This window comes from Portunus trituberculatus, chromosome 20 (assembly GCF_017591435.1).
Source record: "Portunus trituberculatus isolate SZX2019 chromosome 20, ASM1759143v1, whole genome shotgun sequence".
Classification (NCBI taxonomy): domain Eukaryota; kingdom Metazoa; phylum Arthropoda; class Malacostraca; order Decapoda; family Portunidae; genus Portunus; species Portunus trituberculatus.
The window spans coordinates 9,148,595-9,170,323 of record NC_059274.1 but is presented as its reverse complement, the minus strand read 5'-3'; the positions used below and the strand labels follow the sequence as shown (position 1 = coordinate 9,170,323).

General features: G+C 38.6%; 2 protein-coding genes across 2 annotated transcripts in view; one reads left to right on the top strand and one right to left on the bottom strand.

Annotated features, from left to right (window-relative positions):
* The window catches only part of LOC123506793, a 34,701-nt gene extending 24,147 nt beyond the window's left edge, over window positions 1-10,554 (top strand). The window contains 1 exon segment of the mRNA XM_045259131.1: window positions 71-10,554. Coding sequence (XP_045115066.1) covers window positions 71-5,755 — 5,685 coding nt within the window. The 3' untranslated portion in view covers window positions 5,756-10,554.
* LOC123506794 (trifunctional enzyme subunit beta, mitochondrial-like) overlaps window positions 10,551-21,729 on the bottom strand; it is a 46,669-nt gene continuing 35,490 nt past the window's right edge. The window contains exons 6-10 of the mRNA XM_045259132.1: window positions 15,760-15,990; window positions 15,157-15,306; window positions 14,196-14,412; window positions 13,570-13,658; window positions 10,551-12,102 (exon numbers count right to left, since the gene is read on the bottom strand). Coding sequence (XP_045115067.1) covers window positions 12,058-12,102; window positions 13,570-13,658; window positions 14,196-14,412; window positions 15,157-15,306; window positions 15,760-15,990 — 732 coding nt within the window. The 3' untranslated portion in view covers window positions 10,551-12,057. The remainder of the gene's footprint in view (window positions 12,103-13,569; window positions 13,659-14,195; window positions 14,413-15,156; window positions 15,307-15,759; window positions 15,991-21,729) is intronic.

Genomic DNA, 21,729 nt, shown 5'->3' with positions numbered 1-21,729 from the left:
AAGTGACTCTGTGCTTGATAACATTGGCTAAGTAAAGTTGTCTCTATAATTCTATCTGGTGTTGCTTCAGGAGGACGTAGGACAGCTGCTTCAAAGAATACAAGTACTGGTGGAGCAGTTCAGCATGGATGAGGTGATTGGCGAAGGTAAACGTCAGCCATTGCAGGAGCAGCACTTCTCTGTGTGGTTGGTATTGGTGATGAATGAGCTCAGGATGCAGGTGGGAGCTGCTATTGGAGATCTAGCCTGCTGGCTGGCAGCCCTTATGCCTGTGACCATGTATGACAGTGGGTTGAGGCCATGCCCTAACAACCTGGCCTCCTTCCTGCTCAACACCAGCCAGTGCTCCAAAGCCCTGACAGGAGATATCCTGGAAGGACCAATTCCTGCATGGATTTTTGTAGGTACTGACACTAGTCAGGCAGGTACAGTGCAGGACAGCAGAAATGTAGGTGAAGAATTGTGCTGGGAAGACTTCTTGCTGCATGTGAACCTTGATGCTTTAGTGGGAGGCAAAGCCACCCCAGTGTCAGCAGTGCACTTCACACAGGGGCTCGTGTATGCTGTGTGGCGCACCTCTCAGCTACTTGGAGAGGGAGAGCATCAGGTGGTGGACTGGCTAAGACAGCTCTCCCCACTCCCTCTCACTAAGGAACAGCTGGAAAGTCTGGTCACAATGATGGGACAGCTGCACAATCATCTTGAGGATCATCCTGAAGACATTCATGAACTACAGCATGCAGTCATTCCACAGTTACAAAGGGAACATTTGAAAGCACAAAACTTATCCCGACCCAATGTTCCAGCCTACAGCAGTCATGTGGTAGGAGAAGACACAGATGGTGTTGAGATTCACAATACTTGCAAAAATAATACCGAGTCAAAGAAAGATAAAAGGCTTGCTCACTATCCCAAGAAAGCATCAGTAATGAAAAATAGAAAAGAATGTCCCACATTCAAACACAAAAAATCTAAGAGATTTAAATCAAATAATTCAGAGATGCACATAAAAGCATCAAAGAGTGATGACAGCAATAAGGAAATGGTCATCAGTCCAGCCCAGGCCATACCATCAGCAGGAGACACACACACTTCTTGTCTTCCACACCCAAATGACTCCAATGCAACTCCTGCTCAATCTCAATCTGAATCTTTGCAGGATGTTTCCATTGCTCACAAACCAATTAATGGAACTGCCATTTCTGTGCCAGACCCATCATTCTCATCAAAGGCTTTAGAGAAGACTGTAGCCAATGATGAGTTTGCATCCATCACTGGAATCTATGAAGAAACTGCACTCACTGTTCAGTCTGATGAGGCTTTACCTGCCAGCAGAACCCCACAGCAAAGTATTAGTAAGTCACCTGAGGAAGTGATATCTGTTAATGAAACATCACAACACACTACTGTCAGTGTAACTTTAGAACAAACTACTCAAAATACTGGTGAAGAAGTTACATCCGTCATTGGAACATCAGAACAAACTAGTGAAAAAGTTACAGTTGTCAGTGGAACTTTAGAAGAGACAGTAACCATGATTGGAACTTCAGAACAAACTACAGCCACTTCTGGGTCTGATGATGCTGAGACAGTTGCCATCACTGAATCCTCTGAAAGAATTGTTTCTACCAGTGAAGCCTCAGAAATTACCACAGCCATTCCTAGGTATGCTGAAGAGATTGCTGCCTTCAGGAGTACCTTTGAAGATAATGTAGCTATCAATGAAACCTTGGAAGTGACCACCACTGCTAAGCCTGCTGAAGACACTCAGGTCGTCATTGAAACCGCAAAGAAGAATGAAAGCATTACTGAGGCCATTGAAGATGCTGTTACCACACATGAGCCTACTGATGAGTCTGATACTGTCAGTGGAACCTCAGAAAAGATTGCATTGAGCAAAGGGACCTTGGAAAAAACTGCAACAACTAGTGGAACTTATGATAAAATTGTGATGACTAGTACAACCTCAGAAGATATGCTGACCACTGGAACCTCAGAAGAGATAGCAGTTGTTTGTAAAACTGGTGAAAAGACTGCAGTTGTCAGTGGAACCTCAGAGAAGATAGCTTTGTCCAGTGGAATCCCAGAAAAAGCCTCAGTGATGAGTGGATCCTCAGAAAAGACTGTCTTGGTCAGTGGAGTCTCTGAGAAGACAGTATTGGACAGTGAAACTTCAAAGGAGATTGGACTGACTACATCAGAAGAGGGAGTAATACCAAATAAATGTCCTGAAGAGACCACAGCCAATGAAGGCTCTTTTCACTACACTCATACAAATACCACTCTGCTTGCTGCAGAGGTGACTGCTTCCTTAACATCTGCAAAAGAAAGTGCAGTTATCAGTGAAGTCACAGGAAATGCTGCTGCCATTCCTGAACCTTGTGAAGAAACATGGAGCACCAATGGAATCCTTAAAGAGACCAGTGCTCCTTTTGAACCCACAAGAAAGATTGAAGTTGATGCAGCATCTGCAGAAGTGATTGCAGGAACCATTAAGGAGTTTCCAGCTTCCCTTCAGCATCCTCAAGAACCTTTGACTAATGCTGAACTTGACCACAATGCCAAGACCACTTGTAAGTTTCAACACGACACTTCACTCGCCACTCAAGCAGCTAGCGCTGTGTGTGTGTCTTCAGGACAAAGAGAAGTGTTACATGATCATTGTGAAGAGATTGCAAGTACAGCTGTGCATACCACAGAGATTACTACTGCCAACACTAGACCTTCCACTGGTCATGGAAATGTTACCACTACAACCACTGATTGTCACACCACAGATAACAAGGTGGATGTTATCATGACCACCACTCAACATATACCATCTTCATCCTTTGCTACCAACATGCTCACCACATCAGCCACAGAGGATGCTACCAGCACCACTCTGGTAATTGATGGTCCACAAGAGACAGTACCTATAAGTTTGAAAGTAGGGAACTCAAATACACAGATGAGTGAATGTGATGACATTTTCATTAAAACTGTGGGATCTTTCACTGCCTTGGACTCAACGCGTGGCAAGATCTGTGCAGACACAACCTTGGACTCAACGCCTGGCAAGATCTGTGCAGACACAGCCTTGGACTCAACACCTGACAGATGTGCAGACACAGCCTTGGACTCAACACCTGGCAAGAGCTGTGCAGACACAGCCTTGGACTCAACGCCTGGCAAGATCTGTGCAGACACAGCCTTGGACTCAACACCTGACAGATGTGCAGACACAGCTTTGGACTCAACATCTGGCAAGAGCTGTGCAGACACAGCCTTGGACTCAACACCTGGCAAGAGCTGTGCAGACACAGCCTTGGACTCAACACCTGGCAAGAGATGTGCAGACACAGCCTTGGACTCAACACCTGACAGATGTGCAGACACAGCCTTGGACTCAACACCTGACAGATGTGCAGACACAGCCTTGGACTCAACACCTGGCAAGAGCTGTGCAGACACAGCCTTGGACTCAACACCTGGCAAGAGCTGTGCAGACACAGCCTTGGACTCAACACCTGGCAAGAGATGTGCAGACACAGCCTTGGACTCAACACCTGACAGATGTGCAGACACAGCCTTGGACTCAACACCTGACAGATGTGCAGACACAGCCTTGGACTCAACACCTGACAGATGTGCAGACACAGCCTTGGACTCAACACCTGACAGATGTGCAGACACAGCCTTGGACTCAACACCTGGCAAGAGCTGTGCAGACACAGCCTTAGACTCAACACCTGGCAAGAGATGTGCAGACACAGCCTTGGACTCAACACCTGACAGATGTGCAGACACAGCCTTGGACTCAACACCTGGCAAGAGCTGTGCAGACACAGCCTTGGACTCAACACCTGGCAAGAGCTGTGCAGACACAGCCTTGGACTCAACACCTGACAGATGTGCAGACACAGTCTTGGACTCAACACCTGGCAAGAGCTGTGCAGACAAAGCCTTGGACTCAACACCTGGCAAGAGCTGTGCAGACACAGCCTTGGACTCAACATCTGACAGATGTGAAGACACAGCCTTGGACTCAACACCTGGCAAGAGCTGTGCAGACACAGCCTTGGACTCAACACCTGGCAAGAGCTGTGCAGACACAGCCGTGGACTCAACACCTGAAAAGAGCTGTGCAGACACAGCCTTGGGCTCAACATCTGACAAGAGCTGTGCAGACACAGCCTTGGACCCAACACCTGAAAAGAGCTGTGCAGACACAGTCTTGGACTCAACATCTGACAAGAGCTGTGCAGACGCAGCCTTGGACTCAATGTCAGACACAGCCTTGGATTTAATGTCTGACAAGAGCTGTGCAGACACAGCCTTGGACTCAACGCTTGACAAGAGCTTTGCAGACACAGCCTTGGACTCAATGCCCAACAAGAGCTGTGTAAACAACTCCAAGCAACAATCTATGGTGAAATTATTGTCAGATGAAGTGTTTAGGAAAACTTCTGGCCAAGCCGCAAATCATAAATCAAAAGTAATTTTGAAGAAAACAAATGAATATGACAAACTTCGTGCCTTGGGTACAGGTCCAGAAACACAGATAGAGTTAGAGCAGAAGAATGAAAATTATGTCAATAATTTGAAGCAGAATGGCTCAAGTCCCAGTGGTAAAAGGAAGTCCAGTGGGACAAGCAACAACACTACAGCCAAGGTTCACATTGTGGCTGTAGCCAAAAAGGAGAGTAACACACCACATCAAGTAGAGGACACTGTTGTGCATGGCATGGAAAAGAGTAGTGTGCAAATCATTCAGAATTACAAGAATGACTCGCCTGAAAAGAATGCAGTGCTGCCTTGCAAAAATTCCAAAGACATTGAAGTGTTATCAAAGAAAAAGAAAGTTCCTCAAGAATTACCTCTAATTTTACACAGCAGTAAACCATCGCTACACAGAAGTGAAAGGGTTTGCATCAAAGTCTTCTCTTCCAAGGCTAAGACCTTAACACAAGAAAATTGCACTAAGAATTTGGTTAGAAATAAAAAAGAAAGTGTGTGGCTTTATCAAAACCCTTGTAAAGAGAGGTTAAAACAAAAGAAAGAAGGTAAGACAAGCCATGGCCCACCACCACTTGACTTGGCATATCACCAAGAAGACAGGGAGAGTAATAATAACACTGCGATCTCTTCTCTGTCATCCCCAAAGCCGTCTTGCAAAAATGAAGTAAGGCTTGCCAGTGCTAGTCATATCAAAGATAAGCTAAAGCACAGCAGTAGTAGAAGTGAAAAATATAAATTGGATATTAATAATTGTACTATTCCAAAGGCGAATGAAAGTGTTCCAGTCCTGAAAAGTTCCGAAGACAAAAACTCTTGTGCTGAGGGAACTTCAGGGAGGCATCATAAAGTTTCTAGTACAAGTGTTAAGAAAGCTAAAAACAAGAATATAGAAAACAGTTACAACAAAGAAACAGTAGATGAAACACCAGAAAATTCTAGAGATGGAAAGAAATGTACAAATAAACAGTACCATAAACCATTAACTCCAAAAAGTGCAAAGGTTGAGTTGGATGATAAAAAGAAAGGCTTTGAAAAAACAAGAGACAAGTCTCTAATGTTTGAAGAAAACAAACTGTTAAAGAAAAGCAAGCTTTCTTCTCCTGTAAGTGGACCAGAAAGATGTGTGAATAAAACTGTGCCAGGTGTGACTCCAAACAAGCAAGGCACACCTTGCAAAAAGCCAAAGGAGAAGAAACAGAAGCTTACCTTTGAGGAGCTCATGAATTATGATGCCAGCAGCCTTGGCCATTCCTAGGTACAGTACAGTACCTGGTAACCTTAGTGTACAAACCCATGTAAATGTTGTACAGTTCATTGTGTCTTAAGGTGTGTAGGCTTCCTTGAAATGTATTTCTCCAGACAACTCTGTTTATGCATTTAGTTTTAGAAGTAAGCATTTTAAGGAAACAAAAGAATTTTGAATTACTTTTGCTGTGAATGAATGAGACAGCCACCCATACATGCATGCATATTGCACTATTTCATCACTCATTCACATATTCAGCAAAGATTTTGGTCTGTAACATTAAACATATTATTTGTTAATACTGTAATGCTATCAATTTAACTGTGGTTAGGTAAGAAATTCCACACAAACTAAAAGGCTGCTCATTTTTATTGCCCCATATAACAGTGTTCTAAGTCCGAGTCTAAGTTTAGTTCAGGAAGATTATAGCCATAAGGGGAAATTAAGACTTAATTAGTTAGGACTTTGTTGTCTATCCTTACTCCTAATCCTCTGATCATCTGTACACAAACTCTGTTATCTATATCATCACCATCTGATGCTTTCAGCAAATGTAAATCCTCTTCCAAGACAGGTTACCACCAGACTGATCCTGCAAACTATCACCCCATCTCTAACATCATTTCCTTTCAAAATTTTTGAATGCGTAATGCACAAATGTAATTAATCATCTTGATCCAAAACAACATCCTTAATACACATAAAGGTTTTTTACCTAAATGCTCATGTGAAATACAACTAATTAGCACATTTTACAACATTACACAACAACTTGACTGATATGACATGTGTACTTGATTTTGCCAAAGCTTTCAAAAAGTCTCTTACAAGATACTTACATGTAAATTGAAATAGTACTACTATTTTTGGGCCACTTCAATGGACTTATGTGTAAGATCATAAGCAATCAAATTAACATTGATTCACAATTGTACCTACATAGAACAAACATTGTACTACACGCTTGTAACACACATTCAAGCACAACAAGCATAAACATACTAACATTGATGTGTACAACCATTCATACTTGGCATGTACTAGTACCATGAAAGGCTGGAACAAACTTCCCCAATGTATTTTAGACTGGCACAATAGACACATTTTCTAAAGGCAGGTTCACATGAGTTAATATGCAGCTGAAATTGCAAGTTGGTAGAAGTATTGACTGAGATCTTCTAATCTGAACATGGTCACACAGCGACTGGGGAGTATCAGCTGGTGGGTGGGAAGTGAATGTAAACGAACAGCTACCCAACAAAATGTCTTCCTCTGGTGACGATGACAATTGCAATCTAATTAAATCATCACAAGTTTTCAATCATCACCTCCAACAACACCCTGCTTAGAGGGAAACAGTTCTTAGAAATTGGCAAATTAGCTTATGCAAATCAAATGTTGATTTGCATAAGCCTTTTTTTGTTGTATAATTCATTTTTAGGGCCCCTGATGTGCTTTTTCCCTCACTAACTCCAACATTCTACATCTGGACACCATATTTTCAAACCTTTCTCTGTGACATTACAATATAAACAAATTCATAAAATGACTGAACAAGACCACAAATTGGTCTTGTTTTGCAACTGGTTTCTCCAGTTGCTTGGCACCAATATTCAGTTGGAAACTCTACCAACTTCCAATTTCAGTCACATATTGACACATGTGAACCCACCTTAATAAAGTACACACTCACTCATCATAATTCAACATACACCTAAACACACATGACACATTGGATTAACTTCCCTCCTTTCCATACTTGTCCCTTTCCCCTCCTCATCAGCTAACTCAGCATGTGTATTATGCTCTAGCTGTGGTGCCCTGTACATTTATGCTCTCAATTACCACCACAAATGTTGATATCTGTAATTGAGTACCTGGGTTTTTTTTTTTTTTTTTTTTTTTTTTTATTAATTTTCTATATACAGTATTCATTTTATTTACCTTATTGATTGATTTTTCTATTTATTGTTAATTTATTTATGTATTTATTTATTTTTAGACTAATAATAACATTGTGTATAAGAAACTAAGTTGTGAACAAGCATTAGTGTGGTGAGTGAACAGCTTAAGGAATGCCACACACATGGTAGAGCATAACAATGCATGTCAGCCTATGTGATTCAGTAGGCAGAGCTAGGTACAAAATTTATATAATTCTTGTTATTACTAGTATTCAAGTATGATTTGATGGTTTATTTAGAAAATAATGCACGGTCAGTTATGAAATATATGTGCTCCTTGATGCAAGTTCCCTGGGATTTAAAGTGATCAAGTGCAGTATATGTACAAACCTTTTGTTTATTTGTATTGGCAGCACTCTGGGTAGTACAGTGGTAACGCGCTGGCCTGCCATTGCTAAGGTCGGCAGATCAGGTCTGGCTCAGGCTCATGATTTTAAGCTGTTTAAATACTGGAAGGTTACTGCGGTGGTTAGGCTGCCACAGTGGAAAGTTGGGTTCACCTGGCTGATGTTCTGGAGAGTATCAGATGTGATGCATACCAGAACTAAAACCAATGAATTTTAACTTTTTAACATATCTTATTAGTTTCACTTTATATGTGGCATCTCATATTAGGTATATGTTTAGTGTGGAAGGAAAGCTTTATGATAAAAATGGAGAAAAAAAAGTGTTATTTTGAAAAATTCATGAACCCACAAGCAGATAGGAAAGAAATTTCTCAGAGTTTTTCTTATATATTCCAGGTCTTCCAAAGATTTCTTAGTCTGTTGTTATTTTTCATATTTCTTCTATATTATTGCTATGATACATGTTTTGCAAGGAGGATATGTGTGTCATTCTTCATGCATTCAGACATTAATTTTTAATGATGTAAAGGAATAGTTTTTGGGGAGAGGTAAAGGAGAATGCAGTTGTTTAATAAAGATGTATTGCCAATAGAAATGTGAAGTTAGTTCAATACAAAAATATCTGCTCACAAACTGTATATAGCATTATTGAAGAATTGGCTGTTGCAGATCTAGTTCAGTGATCTCCATTCAAGTAATGGATTAATACGCTTGTCCTATCTCTCTGTCTGTAATGATCTGTCCAACTGTCCCGAACATATGTTCCCCAAGAGCTTTACCAAGGATGGCTGTGAGGGAGTTGTAAACTAACACAGAGCAGAATGAAAGATGTTCAAATAATAAATATCACACATTGTATCTTAATTCTGTCTAAAAGAAAAAGCTAATCTAATTTAGACCTAATAGATAAATCCTCAATTATTAGTATATCCTCTCTCTGAGGGAACATACTCCAAAGGATGGTTAGGAGTAAACATCTTCCACCTTTCTCTTCTTGCTTTCCCAAGGATCCTACCTTCTCTTACACTTATTTCATATGTAATCCTTTACCCTTCTACCTTCCAAGTGGCCTTTCTTTCTTTTTAGGATATTCATCTTCATTTATTCTTTTATAAATCTATCTCCAGGATATCCCTTTATATAACCATTTTACTTTTTTCCATTCATTCACCTCAGTTTCTATTTGTTGATTTACCACTGCTAGAAGCATCTTTTTCACTCTGCAAGCAACACAATATCATTTGCAGACATGCTGCCAAAGCCATCCATCCCATTCTTAGTTTAGCACCAACATTACCCACCAAGTTTTCACCACTTTTATACACCTATCATAAAAATAATTAACTTAGGAATATAACAAAATACATTACTCTCTTACACCTACTTTTATTGTAAGACCAAGCTCCCCTCCACCTTCACACTAGCATTTGCCTCTGTATAATTAAGTCTTTATTCCTTGTAACAATTATGAATTTTAGAAACATTCCAGAGAGCTTCCCTTTTAGTACTATATTATATATTTTTCTTCATGTCCATGAAAAGCTGCATGTAAATTTTCTCCTTAAGTACTTCTTTATTATGATTGAAAGTGGGTAGCTATGTGGTGGTGCTCTGCTTTCAGAATCAGTGGTGGTTCACATTATTATCTTGATGAGGAGTAGCACTAAATTATATATAGTCTCTCATATCTGGCTTAGGAATTCTTTCACTGGCATTCTTATTGTGAAAATGTTTCTCTCTCTCTCTCTCTCTCTCTCTCTCTCTCTCTCTCTCTCTCTCTCTCTCTCTCTCTCTCTCTCTCTCTCTCTCTCTCTCTCTCTCTCTCTATATATATATATATATATATATATATATATATATATATATATATATATATATATATATATATATATATATATGCTCCTTAGGCTCGTGAAGTTACTCTCCTCCATCTTATAGTAAGAACTTTCCCACCAACTTCTTTTTACACTTAAAAGTGCAATTACTCTCCTCCACTCATCTGGTACTTCCTACATCCATGCTGTCACATATACTACATCATATATTTTAACATTTCTGATTCCATCTTTAGCTCCATGACACTTTAACCTGTCTATTGTTTTCTCCATCTGTTCCCTATTAATTTCTGTGTAAACTCTCCACTTCCTACCCTACTTATACTTTTATTAAACACTTGCTTCCTACCCTATGATCAAATTAGTTGTTTTTCCCTATATTGTTTTCCATACCCTGCTTCTTACAGTAATACTACTTTTCTATTCTTTGAATACTCTCTCACTGTCCTCTTCCCCTCCTACATCTTACTTTTTTTTTTTTTTTCAGCCAGCTTTCTACCAAACTTTTAAATTCTCCCATTTACTTCCTTTTATCACCATCATTTTCCATTGATTAGATATGTACCAAGTTCTCACTCTTAATAAATCTCAACAGTATTTTAGCTCATTTGTAAGAAGAATCATGTAATATCTATTTGGAATATAATATTTTTCCACATTAAGATTTTGTATTTCTTTATTTGTATCCAGTTTACAAACTTGTTTGTAAGAATCATATTTTCATGAACCCAAAAGACAAGGTACAAAGGGCATTTTATATGAAGAATACATGTTTCAACCATAGGATTTTTAATCTGTTGTATATTCATGTCAAACGTGAAGTATTGTATGCAAGAGGATACTACTGTCTTCCCACACCTCTGTCCTTCCCATTACATAATTTCATCTTCAGTTGTTGTGTCAAACCATCAAAGCTGTGTGCATTTGTTGATCTTGTCTTGGTCACCATTATATTGGGGAGTCAGCTCAGTATGTAGTAAACTATAAAAAATGTCTATAACATATAATTTTGTAACAAGCAGTCATAATATGCAAAACAGCGCTCATATTCCACATCAACTTTTATTTGTTATAGACATATCCTTAATATATGATTATAAAAATTTATTTCTACGTTTGAAGCTGACACTGCACATCTGGGTAACCAACACAAAGCTAAATACACAAAAACATTCTATCTCTCACACACACACATACACACACACACACAACCAAAGAGATGACTTCTGGACCTGAATCCAGAAGAAAATACAGTTTTCCCTTTGCAAATACTAGTAGTTTGATGCTAACCATAAAACTGTTCACTAAACCACATACACTAAACTATAGTAATGTTCTCCATCATATGTCAAATCCACAACAACAAAATATGTCAAACTTCTTACACACTGCTGGTCTTTGTTCTCCATCATATGTCAAATCCACATCAAAATAAGTCAAACTTGTTACACACTGCTGGTCTTTGATGAAATAGTATTTAGGCTGTATTCATGTTGCTGTGAATATATTGTATAAAGAATATTAACCCAGGGGTGGTTCACACTATATATGTTCCTCTTGCCTCAAAAGCAGTGTCACCAGATAAGGAAAAAGTGACAACCCTATACAATTACAGCTTAACAGGTTCTCTGTTCTTACCAGGTAGGTCTGTAACTCCACTGAAGGTGATTTGGTCTGGCAATTCAAAATTGATAAGTTTTTATGCATTCCTTGCAAAAGAGGAACCATACATAACAAAGTAGTTTACACACTTGAGGTAGAGTATATATGCAGAGGCTTGTATGGATTAGGTGTGTACATCAGGAAATTGCTTGCCTACATAGATGAAATTAAAAAGCTTTTCTATAGTTTTGCATGGATGAGAATTTGAGCTGGAAAATTACATATTAGCCATTGAAATGCACTTTTAAAAACCAGTAGGAATAAAATTAGTATCTTTTTTACATTATGCAGGAAATTTGTGGAATGGATTCCTGACATGTAATGGAGACTCCTAAATCCTTCATGAATGAATACACTGGTATTTACAAGCATATGATACATGGAAAACAATAATTACACTATGAATATTGCATTGATCAGTGCAGTTTCTTAGGCCTATAATTCACCCAAGACAGCTGAGGCTTGTGTGAGTAAGGCAGCTTCTGAGTGTAGTGAGAGTAGCACTACACCGTTGCCTCAGGGTGCCTCTCAACTATCATGCCGACACCCTGCAACAAACAAACAGGTCAGTGAAATTAACTCTATAATTAATATATTCTCAAGTATAATTTGTAATTTTCTATTGGATTACCATGAGGAATCACTTGTATTCTGTTCAGCAAATAGAGGCTTCCACGACTATAAGTGCTCAACCACTACTTAAAAAAAAAAAAAATGGAAAACAGTTTAATAAAAAAAAAAAAACGGAAAACAAAGTTTAATCAACAACAACTCCACTCTTAGAACTAAGAAAGATTTTGATTTACTACAAGACTTTCAACCTTACTAAAACTGAAAAACAGTGTTGCATACACCATAGCCAGACATAGGAAGAGTTGCCAATTCTGTAGATATGAATAACTATGTTCAGCAAGGCAGTGCTTGAGCCTCTATGGTCCTAGGGCCATATAATTATAATTATATATATTATATATAATTATATATATATATATATATATATATATATATATATATATATATATATATATATATATATATATATATATACTGTAAACATGAGTCACTATCCTCATATACACCAAGACAAAAATTGATATGCTGATACTTCAGATACATTTTACATTTTGTATGTATATATTAAATAATTCATTTACATATAATATGACTGGCCATTGTCCCCTACGAAAGGAACTGTCCAAAACAGGATGTCAATATATGCCTGCACACCCACATATGCTTGCAGATGACAAAATTAAAATGGATGAGGAAAGAAAAGTGACTGAGGTACTACAGAGAGAGATTTGGATAAAATATGAGATTGGAGTAAATGACAAATGGAGTTTAACATTGGTAAATGTACAATATTCCATGAGTAGCAGAAGATGCAAATATGACTAAGATGAAAAAATGAAAATATATAGTGGTAGAGAAAAAAAAAAAAAAAAAAAGAATATGGTCTAAAATGTCACCATAGAAGTATATAAATAAAATAACAAAGTTCTTAACCTATATGGACACCATATTCATATTTGGAAGAAATAAAGGAGACAATTGTCACATTGATATGACTGAAATGTATAAATGCTGCAGTGGTCTGATCACCCTACAACAAGAAACAAAATAGCTGTAAGAATACAGAGCAGCAACAAAGGTCCCATAACAACAGGCTCTGCCATAAGAGTAAACACTCAATAAAATTATGCTTCCAATACTAGAAAAATTAACAATGAGAGATCTAATAGCAGGATAGCGAGCCAAGTGAAGATGTTGGATAGAGAAGATCTGTGTATGCGAAATGAGAGGAATTAGAGGTCACAATAAGAGAATAAAGATCACTACTTATAAGAGAGATATAAAGCTTGCCAAATAGAACCATAAAAGCATAGAATGGACTGAAAGAGGAAATGGCCTCCTTTCCTGTTTATTAGTGATGTAAATACAACCAAAGGCAAAAAAAATTCAATATAAGCAGTATTTTTCAAGTGTGAAAGAAGCTGATGTAAGATGGTACACACCTGTCCACCAGCAGCACAAGCAGTGATGCAGGCATACTGTCCATCCTCTTTGATGAGGCGGTGAGCAGCGTGCATCAACAGCCGCACACCTGCAAATCAATGCAACTTCATTCCAGCTGTTTGCTTATTAAAAATTAACAAAAATTGTGAGTGAAGATTTCTACTGCCTATAAATCATACAACTCTCACAGCAAAGAGTGAGGACATCCTTCACATTTTTATTGGATGCTGAGGAAGGATATATCACACTAGAAATCTGAAGCTAAAATCTTGAATACTACAAATGATGAAATAAATTATGGAAATACCTTTATTTTTATTTTTTTTTTCTTGTTATTTCTGGTTCCCCTAGTATACCAGGGCTACAATGATACCTTCTAATGGACTTGGATTTGGCCTTGAGAGATATTACCCCAAGTGGATTTCTTTCCTAGCTTCAATCTGTGGCCAGGATTTGAACTAGTGTGCCTCAGCACCCCTCTCAATCCTTAAAACACACACAGTCCCACTGTATTATGGCAGTTCCTAGCAAATACTACCACAATTATAATTCTAAAAAAGGCAACAAAAGTAAACAAATTAGCTTCACTGAACAAGGGTTAGCAAGAATGTACACAAAGATTCACCTGTAGCACCGAATGGGTGACCAATGGAGAGAGAGCCACCCCACGTGTTCATCTTGTCCATGTCAGGAGCACCAACCTTCCCTGACCTTCCCTGATAAGTCTTGCCAAACCAGTCTGAGTCCATGGCTTTCAGATTTGCCAAAATTTGTCCAGCAAAGGCTTCATGAATCTCCCAAACATCAATATCAGAGTTTTTCAGTCCTGCTTTCTCTAAAACCTGGAAGAGAAAGTTCTTCTGTCAAATTCACAAATATTCTCAAGTACAGTGGAATCTCAGTTCTCAGTTCACCTCAATGGCGTTCAAAATTACAAAGTATTCAGAAACAGTTCTTGAACTTAATTCATTCCTCAATGGCATTCAAAAATACAAAGTATTCAGAAACAAACTGTTATCTCCATAAATCAATCTAAAATTGACCAATCTGTTCCTGGACATCTGGATACCCTGTCTTAGTGGCTTATGACACACTCCCACTGCCAAGATGGCCACTCCAACATCTTCAGCGCAGAAATAATTCATCTACAAAGGACACATTGAATTGACTTACTGATACAAAACTCATCATCACAAGATATTATTTAGACTGCAGATACTCATATTGTTCCTGTGCTGTACTGATGCCATTAAGAAATTTATTAAAAATTCAATTTGTTAGAACTGAAGTTCCATTTGAAATTAATTTCCAAAATTGTCATGTTTTGCAGCAGCACAAGAATGCATAATCATTACTGCAGCTCAATCCCCTATGTTTCTATTTTAATCTTTTCCAAAACAGTTCTTTCTAGAGAACAATTACTCTTTTTTTTTTATTTAGGTACAGGTGAAGCCTGAAGGTTTAAGAATGAAGCTTACAAAGTAGCACTATGCGTTCTTGTGCTGTTATTTCAGATGCCTTTATAAACACACCACTATTGAATAATTCAATTCATTAGCTAATTAAGACAGGTGAGCCATGAGAACCTTTGGGGTTGCATAGGAGGGGCCAAGCAGGAGCTGGTCCTTGGGATCCTGAGAGACATAGGTGAAGTCCCTGATGTAAGCCTTGGGCTTCCATCCCATCTCTTTGGCCTTTTCCTCCGTACAAAGCAGGCAGGCTGAAGCTCCATCAGTCTGCAGATAGGAACAAAAAGTTTTTTTTTCTTTTTTTTCGAACTGAACTTCTCCTAAATAAATAGGGGTTATGAATCTACTTACCTGATATCTCATTCAAAGAGTATGAGCAAGGTACTATAAAGATATTTGGTGTATAGAACTTCTCCATAGATTTGGGAAGCACCTTTATGTCTTATTCTCATCCTCTTTTGAAACATGACAGCAAAGTTCTCTTCCAAGTTAATCTAATATACACAGTAAATTAACAGAAGTGATGTAAGTGTTCCAGCAGCACTGTTAAGATTGCTGCACCATGGATGGATTTCTTCCATAAATCCTCATTTTGCTACACTTAATTTCATGTCTGGCTCTGTATGCTTCTGCTAACTAAGAGGCGCACAAACAGTGTTTTATTCACTTCATCAATTTAGCACTCCTGGTGATACAAGCATAAGACATGATGCTACTCACAAGGTAAGAGGCATTAGCAGCTGTAATGGTGCCATATGGCTTTACAAAAGCTGGCCTCAACTTGGCCATCTGTTCCAGTGTGGACACCCTGATACCATTGTCCTTCTCTACAGTCTGGTCCACTCCTGGTACCTTGAAGGCCACCACATCAGAAAGATGACCAGCCTCTTGGGCCTTGTGGGCCAAGGTGTGGGACCGTAAAGCAAAGTTGTCTTGCTCCTCCCGAGATATCTGAGGACAAAGAATACAGAGAGGTGAGGCTCCACTCACTTATTAGTACTCCTAACATTTGCTAGATATCAAACAAGACAGCAATGTAAGACATCACAAAACATTCTTATATTTACTGCAGGTCAAATATTTCTGTTTGAAGACAATAGGACCATATAGGTATATACAATCACTATTCGATTTACGACGTACGCGAGATACGACTACCCGTACTTACGACCACGTCCAGCAGATCAGCAGATGCCTATTATGAGTTTGCTGTATTGTACATTTGGCAGCGCAGCGCGCGTAAGATAGCTGTGGTGGCGCCCAGCATCGTGTACGACGGTTACGGCAGCACAGCATCTCACAGACTCACACTCACAGCATCCTACCACTTAACTTCTTGACTAGATATCGTCACGGATATAGTAGTACCATCCTAAATTAAAGGTTAGGGTGGGATCAGATACCTGACCGCACCTGTTTACATCCTTGCCATGTTTCCGCCAGAGGTTGCTATGACTCCTCCAACTCCTCCTTTTTTTTCCTCCTCCCCCGTCTGTCTCTCATTGCCTCCTCTCTCTCTCTCTCTCTCTCTCTCTCTCTCTCTCTCTCTCTCTGCTTCCTGAATGTTACTTTTCATGCTATAGTATGCCAATACAGTAATCGCCCGCGTATCCGGATCGCCACTATCCGGAATAGCATCTTCATAAGTAGATGTAAATATATTTGTGTGTGTGTGTGTGTGTGTGTGTGTGTGTATTTACCTAGTTGTATTTACCTAGTTGTAGTTTTACAGGGCCTGGGCTTTATGCTCGTGTGGTCCCGTCTCCATATCTACACTTATCCAATTTTTCTTTAAAACTATGTACACTCGTTGCTGATACCACTTCCTCACTCAAACTGTTCCAAGTCTCAACATAACTTTGCGGGAAACTAAATTTTTAACATCTCTCAGACATCGTCCCTTCCTTAGTTTCTTACTATGCGATCTTGTGCTTCTAAAGTCATATTCTTCTCTCAGGATCAGTTTCTCATTATCCACTTCATCCATTCCGTTAATCAATTTATAAACTTGTATCAGATCCCTCTCTCTTCTCTGCTCCAAGGTTGGTAGATCCATTGCCTTTAGTCTCTCCTCATATGCCATCCCTTTAAATTCTGGAACCATTCTTGTAGCCATTTTTGTAGTCTCTCTAATTTTCTTATGTGTTTCTTTTTATGGGAGTCCACACAACTCCTGCATATTCCAATCTAGGTCTTATTTTAGTACTTATCAATTTCTTCATCATTTCCTTGTCCATATAGTGAAATGCTACTCCAATATTCCTTAGCAAATTATACGTCTCTCTGAAAATTCTATCAATATGGCTAACCGGTTGATTATTTTCTTCCATTGTCACTCCCAAGTCCTTTTCCTTTTTTACTTTTTCTAGTTCTACTCCATCTCCCATCTTATAGATTCCCACTGGTCGTCTTTCACTTTTTCCCATTTCCATGACATGGCTTTTGTCCACATTGAATTCCATCTCCCATTTTTTGCTCCATTTCCAGATCTTGTTTAAGTCTTCCTGTAGTATTTCACAATCCTCTTTTTGTTTAATGACTCTGCACAGTTTCGCATCGTCCGCAAACAGATTTATGTAGCTGTTCACTCCCTCTGGCATGTCATTTATATATACGAGAAAAGTATTGGTGCCAATACTGACCCCTGTGGCACTCCGCTGTCTACTGTTCTCCACTTGGACTTCATATCTTTAACTATCGTCCTTATTTCTCTCCCCCTTAAGTAATTCTTCATCCATCTCAATGTGCTTCCTTTTAAGCCACCCTTCTCCTCTAACTTCCATAGTAATCTTTCATGTGGCACTTTATCAAAAGCCTTTTTTAGATCTAAATAAATACAGTCAACCCATCCTCTCTCTCTTGTACTTTATCAACTATTCTAGAGTAGAAACTCAATAAATTTGTCACACATGACCGACCTTTTCTAAAACCAAATTGGCTATTTGATAATATTTTGTTGTCTTCAAGAAACTCGATCCATTGCTTCTTTATTACTTTTCACACATCTTGCATATTACACTAGTTAGTGATACCGGCCTGTAATTTAAAGGTTCTTCCTTCCTTCCGCTCTTATATATGGGAACCACCTCAGCTCTTTTCCACTCCACTGGCACTGTTCCATTTTCTATTGAGCATTTTATGATGTTGTATATTGGACTTGCTAGTTCTTCCCTACATTCTTTCAGTATTCTGCCTGAGACTTCATCCGGTCCCATTGCCTTTTCCTCATCCAATTCCGTCATCAACTTTTTATTTCAAGCTTGGTTACTTTAATCTCTTTCATATAGACAGTCTCTCTATTACCCTGTGGTCTTTCAAATTTGGATTCCTTAGTAAAGACCTCATGAAATTTACTATTTAACAGTTCTGCCATACTTTTGGGTCTTCCACCATTCCGTTTTCTCCTTTTAACCTTTCTATTGTTTCTTTTTGTCTTATTTTTCCATTTATGAATCTGTAGAACAATTTTGGTTGTTCCTTACATTTTTCGACAATGTCCTTTTCATAGTTCTTTTCTTCTTCCTTTCTCACCTTAGCATATTCATTTCTTGCTGTTTTGAAGTTTTCCTTATTTTCTGGATTTCTGTTTCTTCTCCACCTTTTCCATGCTCCATCTCGTTTCTCCTTTGCCCTAGCACATCTTGCATTAAACCAATCTTTCTTTCCTTCTTCTTTAGGTCTATATTTCGGAACATATTCCTGACCCCAGTTTTGTATATTTCCAAAAATAAGTTATATTTCTCTTGAACCGTTAATGAGTTTTCCATCTCCTCCCAGTTTACGTTTTAAAATAGTTCTTGAGATTCTCAATATCAGCCTTTCTGTAATTTAATCGGTCTCCTTTGTATGATTCATCTCTATCTTCCTTTCCTTCTTCTATATCCATCTCTAATATTACATGGTCACTCTTTCCCAATGGGCACTTGTATCTTATATCATCGTTAATTGGTATATCCCTTGTAAAAACTAGGTCTAATCTTGCCGGCTCATCGTTTCCTCTGAATCTTGTGTTTTCCTTTACTCTTTGGACCATCAAATTATCTATCATTAGGTTCAGGAATCTATCTCCCCAGGCATCTTCCCCCATACCACTTTCATAATTTTCCCAGTCTACCTCCTTACAGTTGAAATCTCCTACCAATATCACTTTTCTCCTTTCCTTAATGATTCTTGTAAGACTCCTTATTGTGTCATCTATCATGTCTCTATATTCTTGGTTAGTCCATGAGTTTGTTTTGGTGGCACATATGTTCCAATGATTGTTAACTCCTTTTGTTAATATGCATCTTAACATACAGTATTTCTGATTTTCCTTCCCCAAACTCCACTTGATTTACCACTATCTCCTTCCTTAACATCATCATGACTCCTCCTCCTCCTTTACCCACTCTGTCTCTCCTCCATATATTATACCTTTTATCTATGTCTATTTTATTGCCTCATTTAACTTTGTTTCCACCAGGCATACAATATCTGGTTCTTCTTTCTTTATGTAATCTCTTAATTCTAATTTACTAGATAAAATCCCATCTATGTTTGTATACATCATTTTTAATCTCTTGTTCTTATCATTTTAGTTAAACTTGCTCCATTCTTTTCTCTTCTTTCTCTTTTATATACCATTTCCTTATCCTGTCTCCTATAATTCTCCAAAAATGCCTTCTTCTCCTCCTCTGACCTTTCATTATTTTTTCTCTTGCTTCTGCCACCAGTTCATTGTGTCTCTTCCTTTCCTCCTCGTTTCTATTTTTCTTTATATATATATCTTTGCAACCTTCTGTTTCTCTGAGTTTTGTTTTTCTATATAGTACTTCTGCTGCTGCTTGTGATTTTAGTAATATCTTAATTGGTCTCACTGTTCCTTCTTGATATGGTCCCATTCTATGGATTTCTTCTACTTCCTCTTCTAAGTTCTGTCTATCCTCGTCATTCAGATGTTTTAGTAGGTCTTTTACTGATTTCATTTTGTCTTTTTCCCTTCTTGGTCTATATTTAACATTTTTTTCTTTCAGTCCAAAATAATTACACTCTTCTTTTTTTCCGCAATTTCTCTTACTAAGTGTGTGTAATTCACTGTTTGATCTGCTGCAGTCTCTGACGAGACAGCCAGACGTTACCCTACGGAACGAGCTCAGAGCTCATTATTTCCGATCTTGGGATAGGTCTGAGACCAGGCACACACCACACACCGGGACAACAAGGTCACAACTCCTCGATTTACATCCCGTACCTACTCACTGCTAGGTGAACAGGGCTACACGTGAGGAGACACACCCAAATATCTCCACCCGGCCGGGGAATCGAACCCTGGTCATCTGGCTTGTGAAGCCAGCGCTCTAACCACTGAGCTACCGGCTGTGTGTGTGTGTGTGTGTGTGTGTGTGTGTGTGTGTGTGTGTGTGTGTGTGTGTGTATATATATATATATATATATATATATATATATATATATATATATATATATATATATATATATATATACAGGCAACCCCGCTTAAAAATTACGTTCCTAAAAAACACTTCATTAAGTGAAACTTCGTTAAGCGAACCGATTATAACAAGTTTAATCCCTGATTTGAACTTCCATTGAGAGTAAGCAAAGCGAGAGTGCATCATAGTACAGTAAAAGGTTTAATGAAAGTAAAAATTATGAAGTTAAACATTTAGGTAGTTTAATCTAAGTCATTATAATGTACACTAATGTATGTATGTACGTAAATTTATAATGTTGATGATCTTAACTTTATGAAGGGAGGGAGAGTGAAACAGGAATTACACTAACCAGCAACCTGTGGAATGTAAACAAAGTGTGCATCATGGTACCACATACAGAACTATGTACCACATTTCCACAAGGCTTTCCATTTTATCCATTGTAGAGTCACAAGTTCTGGTGGTTCTTTTAGCTTTCAAGGAAGACGTGGTCTCACCAGCCTTCTTAATAGAGTCTGCTGACTTGCTCATGGAGTCAAGATGGTGGCAAGCAATGTTATTAGTTTTCTGGCCTCTCTCTTGTCTGTGAATAATACCCAGCTTCACTTCGAGAATAAGACACTTCCTGGTCTTCTTTGGAACGTTAGGCCACATTGCAGGCGTTTTGGTGTTAAGTTGAACTAGGGAAGATGAGCTGCTGGTGACGCTGTTATGTTTTGACTGGGGAGTGAGTGGTGCGCATGATCTTGATCTTGATCTTGATGCTACAGGTGACGCAGAATTTCTTCTGAGTCAGGCCTTTGTATCGGCAGCGCATGTGTTGTCCACGAGAGGCTTGATCTTGATCTTTATTCTACAGGTGTCTCAAGATTTCTCCTGGAAAAAATTACCTGGATAAAACTTCATTAAAGTGAGTTTGGTGTTCGTTATACGAGCAGATGGTAGTAAAACGAAACCTTCGTTGTAGGGAAATATCGTTGTGTGAATCTTCGTTAAACGGGGGTTGCCTATATATATATATATATATATATATATATATATATATATATATATATATATATATATATATATATATATTGTGATGGGCACCGTCTTAATCCTCCTTAATTTATTATTTCATTATATGTGTAGCCTATGCCACCCATCGCGGGCCCCTCGGGCTGTTCTGTTGAGCAGACACCCCGCCTCCCTCTCACTGCTTCTCGTTGCGAGCAGGACTCAGTACCGAGTTAGCCTTCAGCGGAGATAGACACCACTC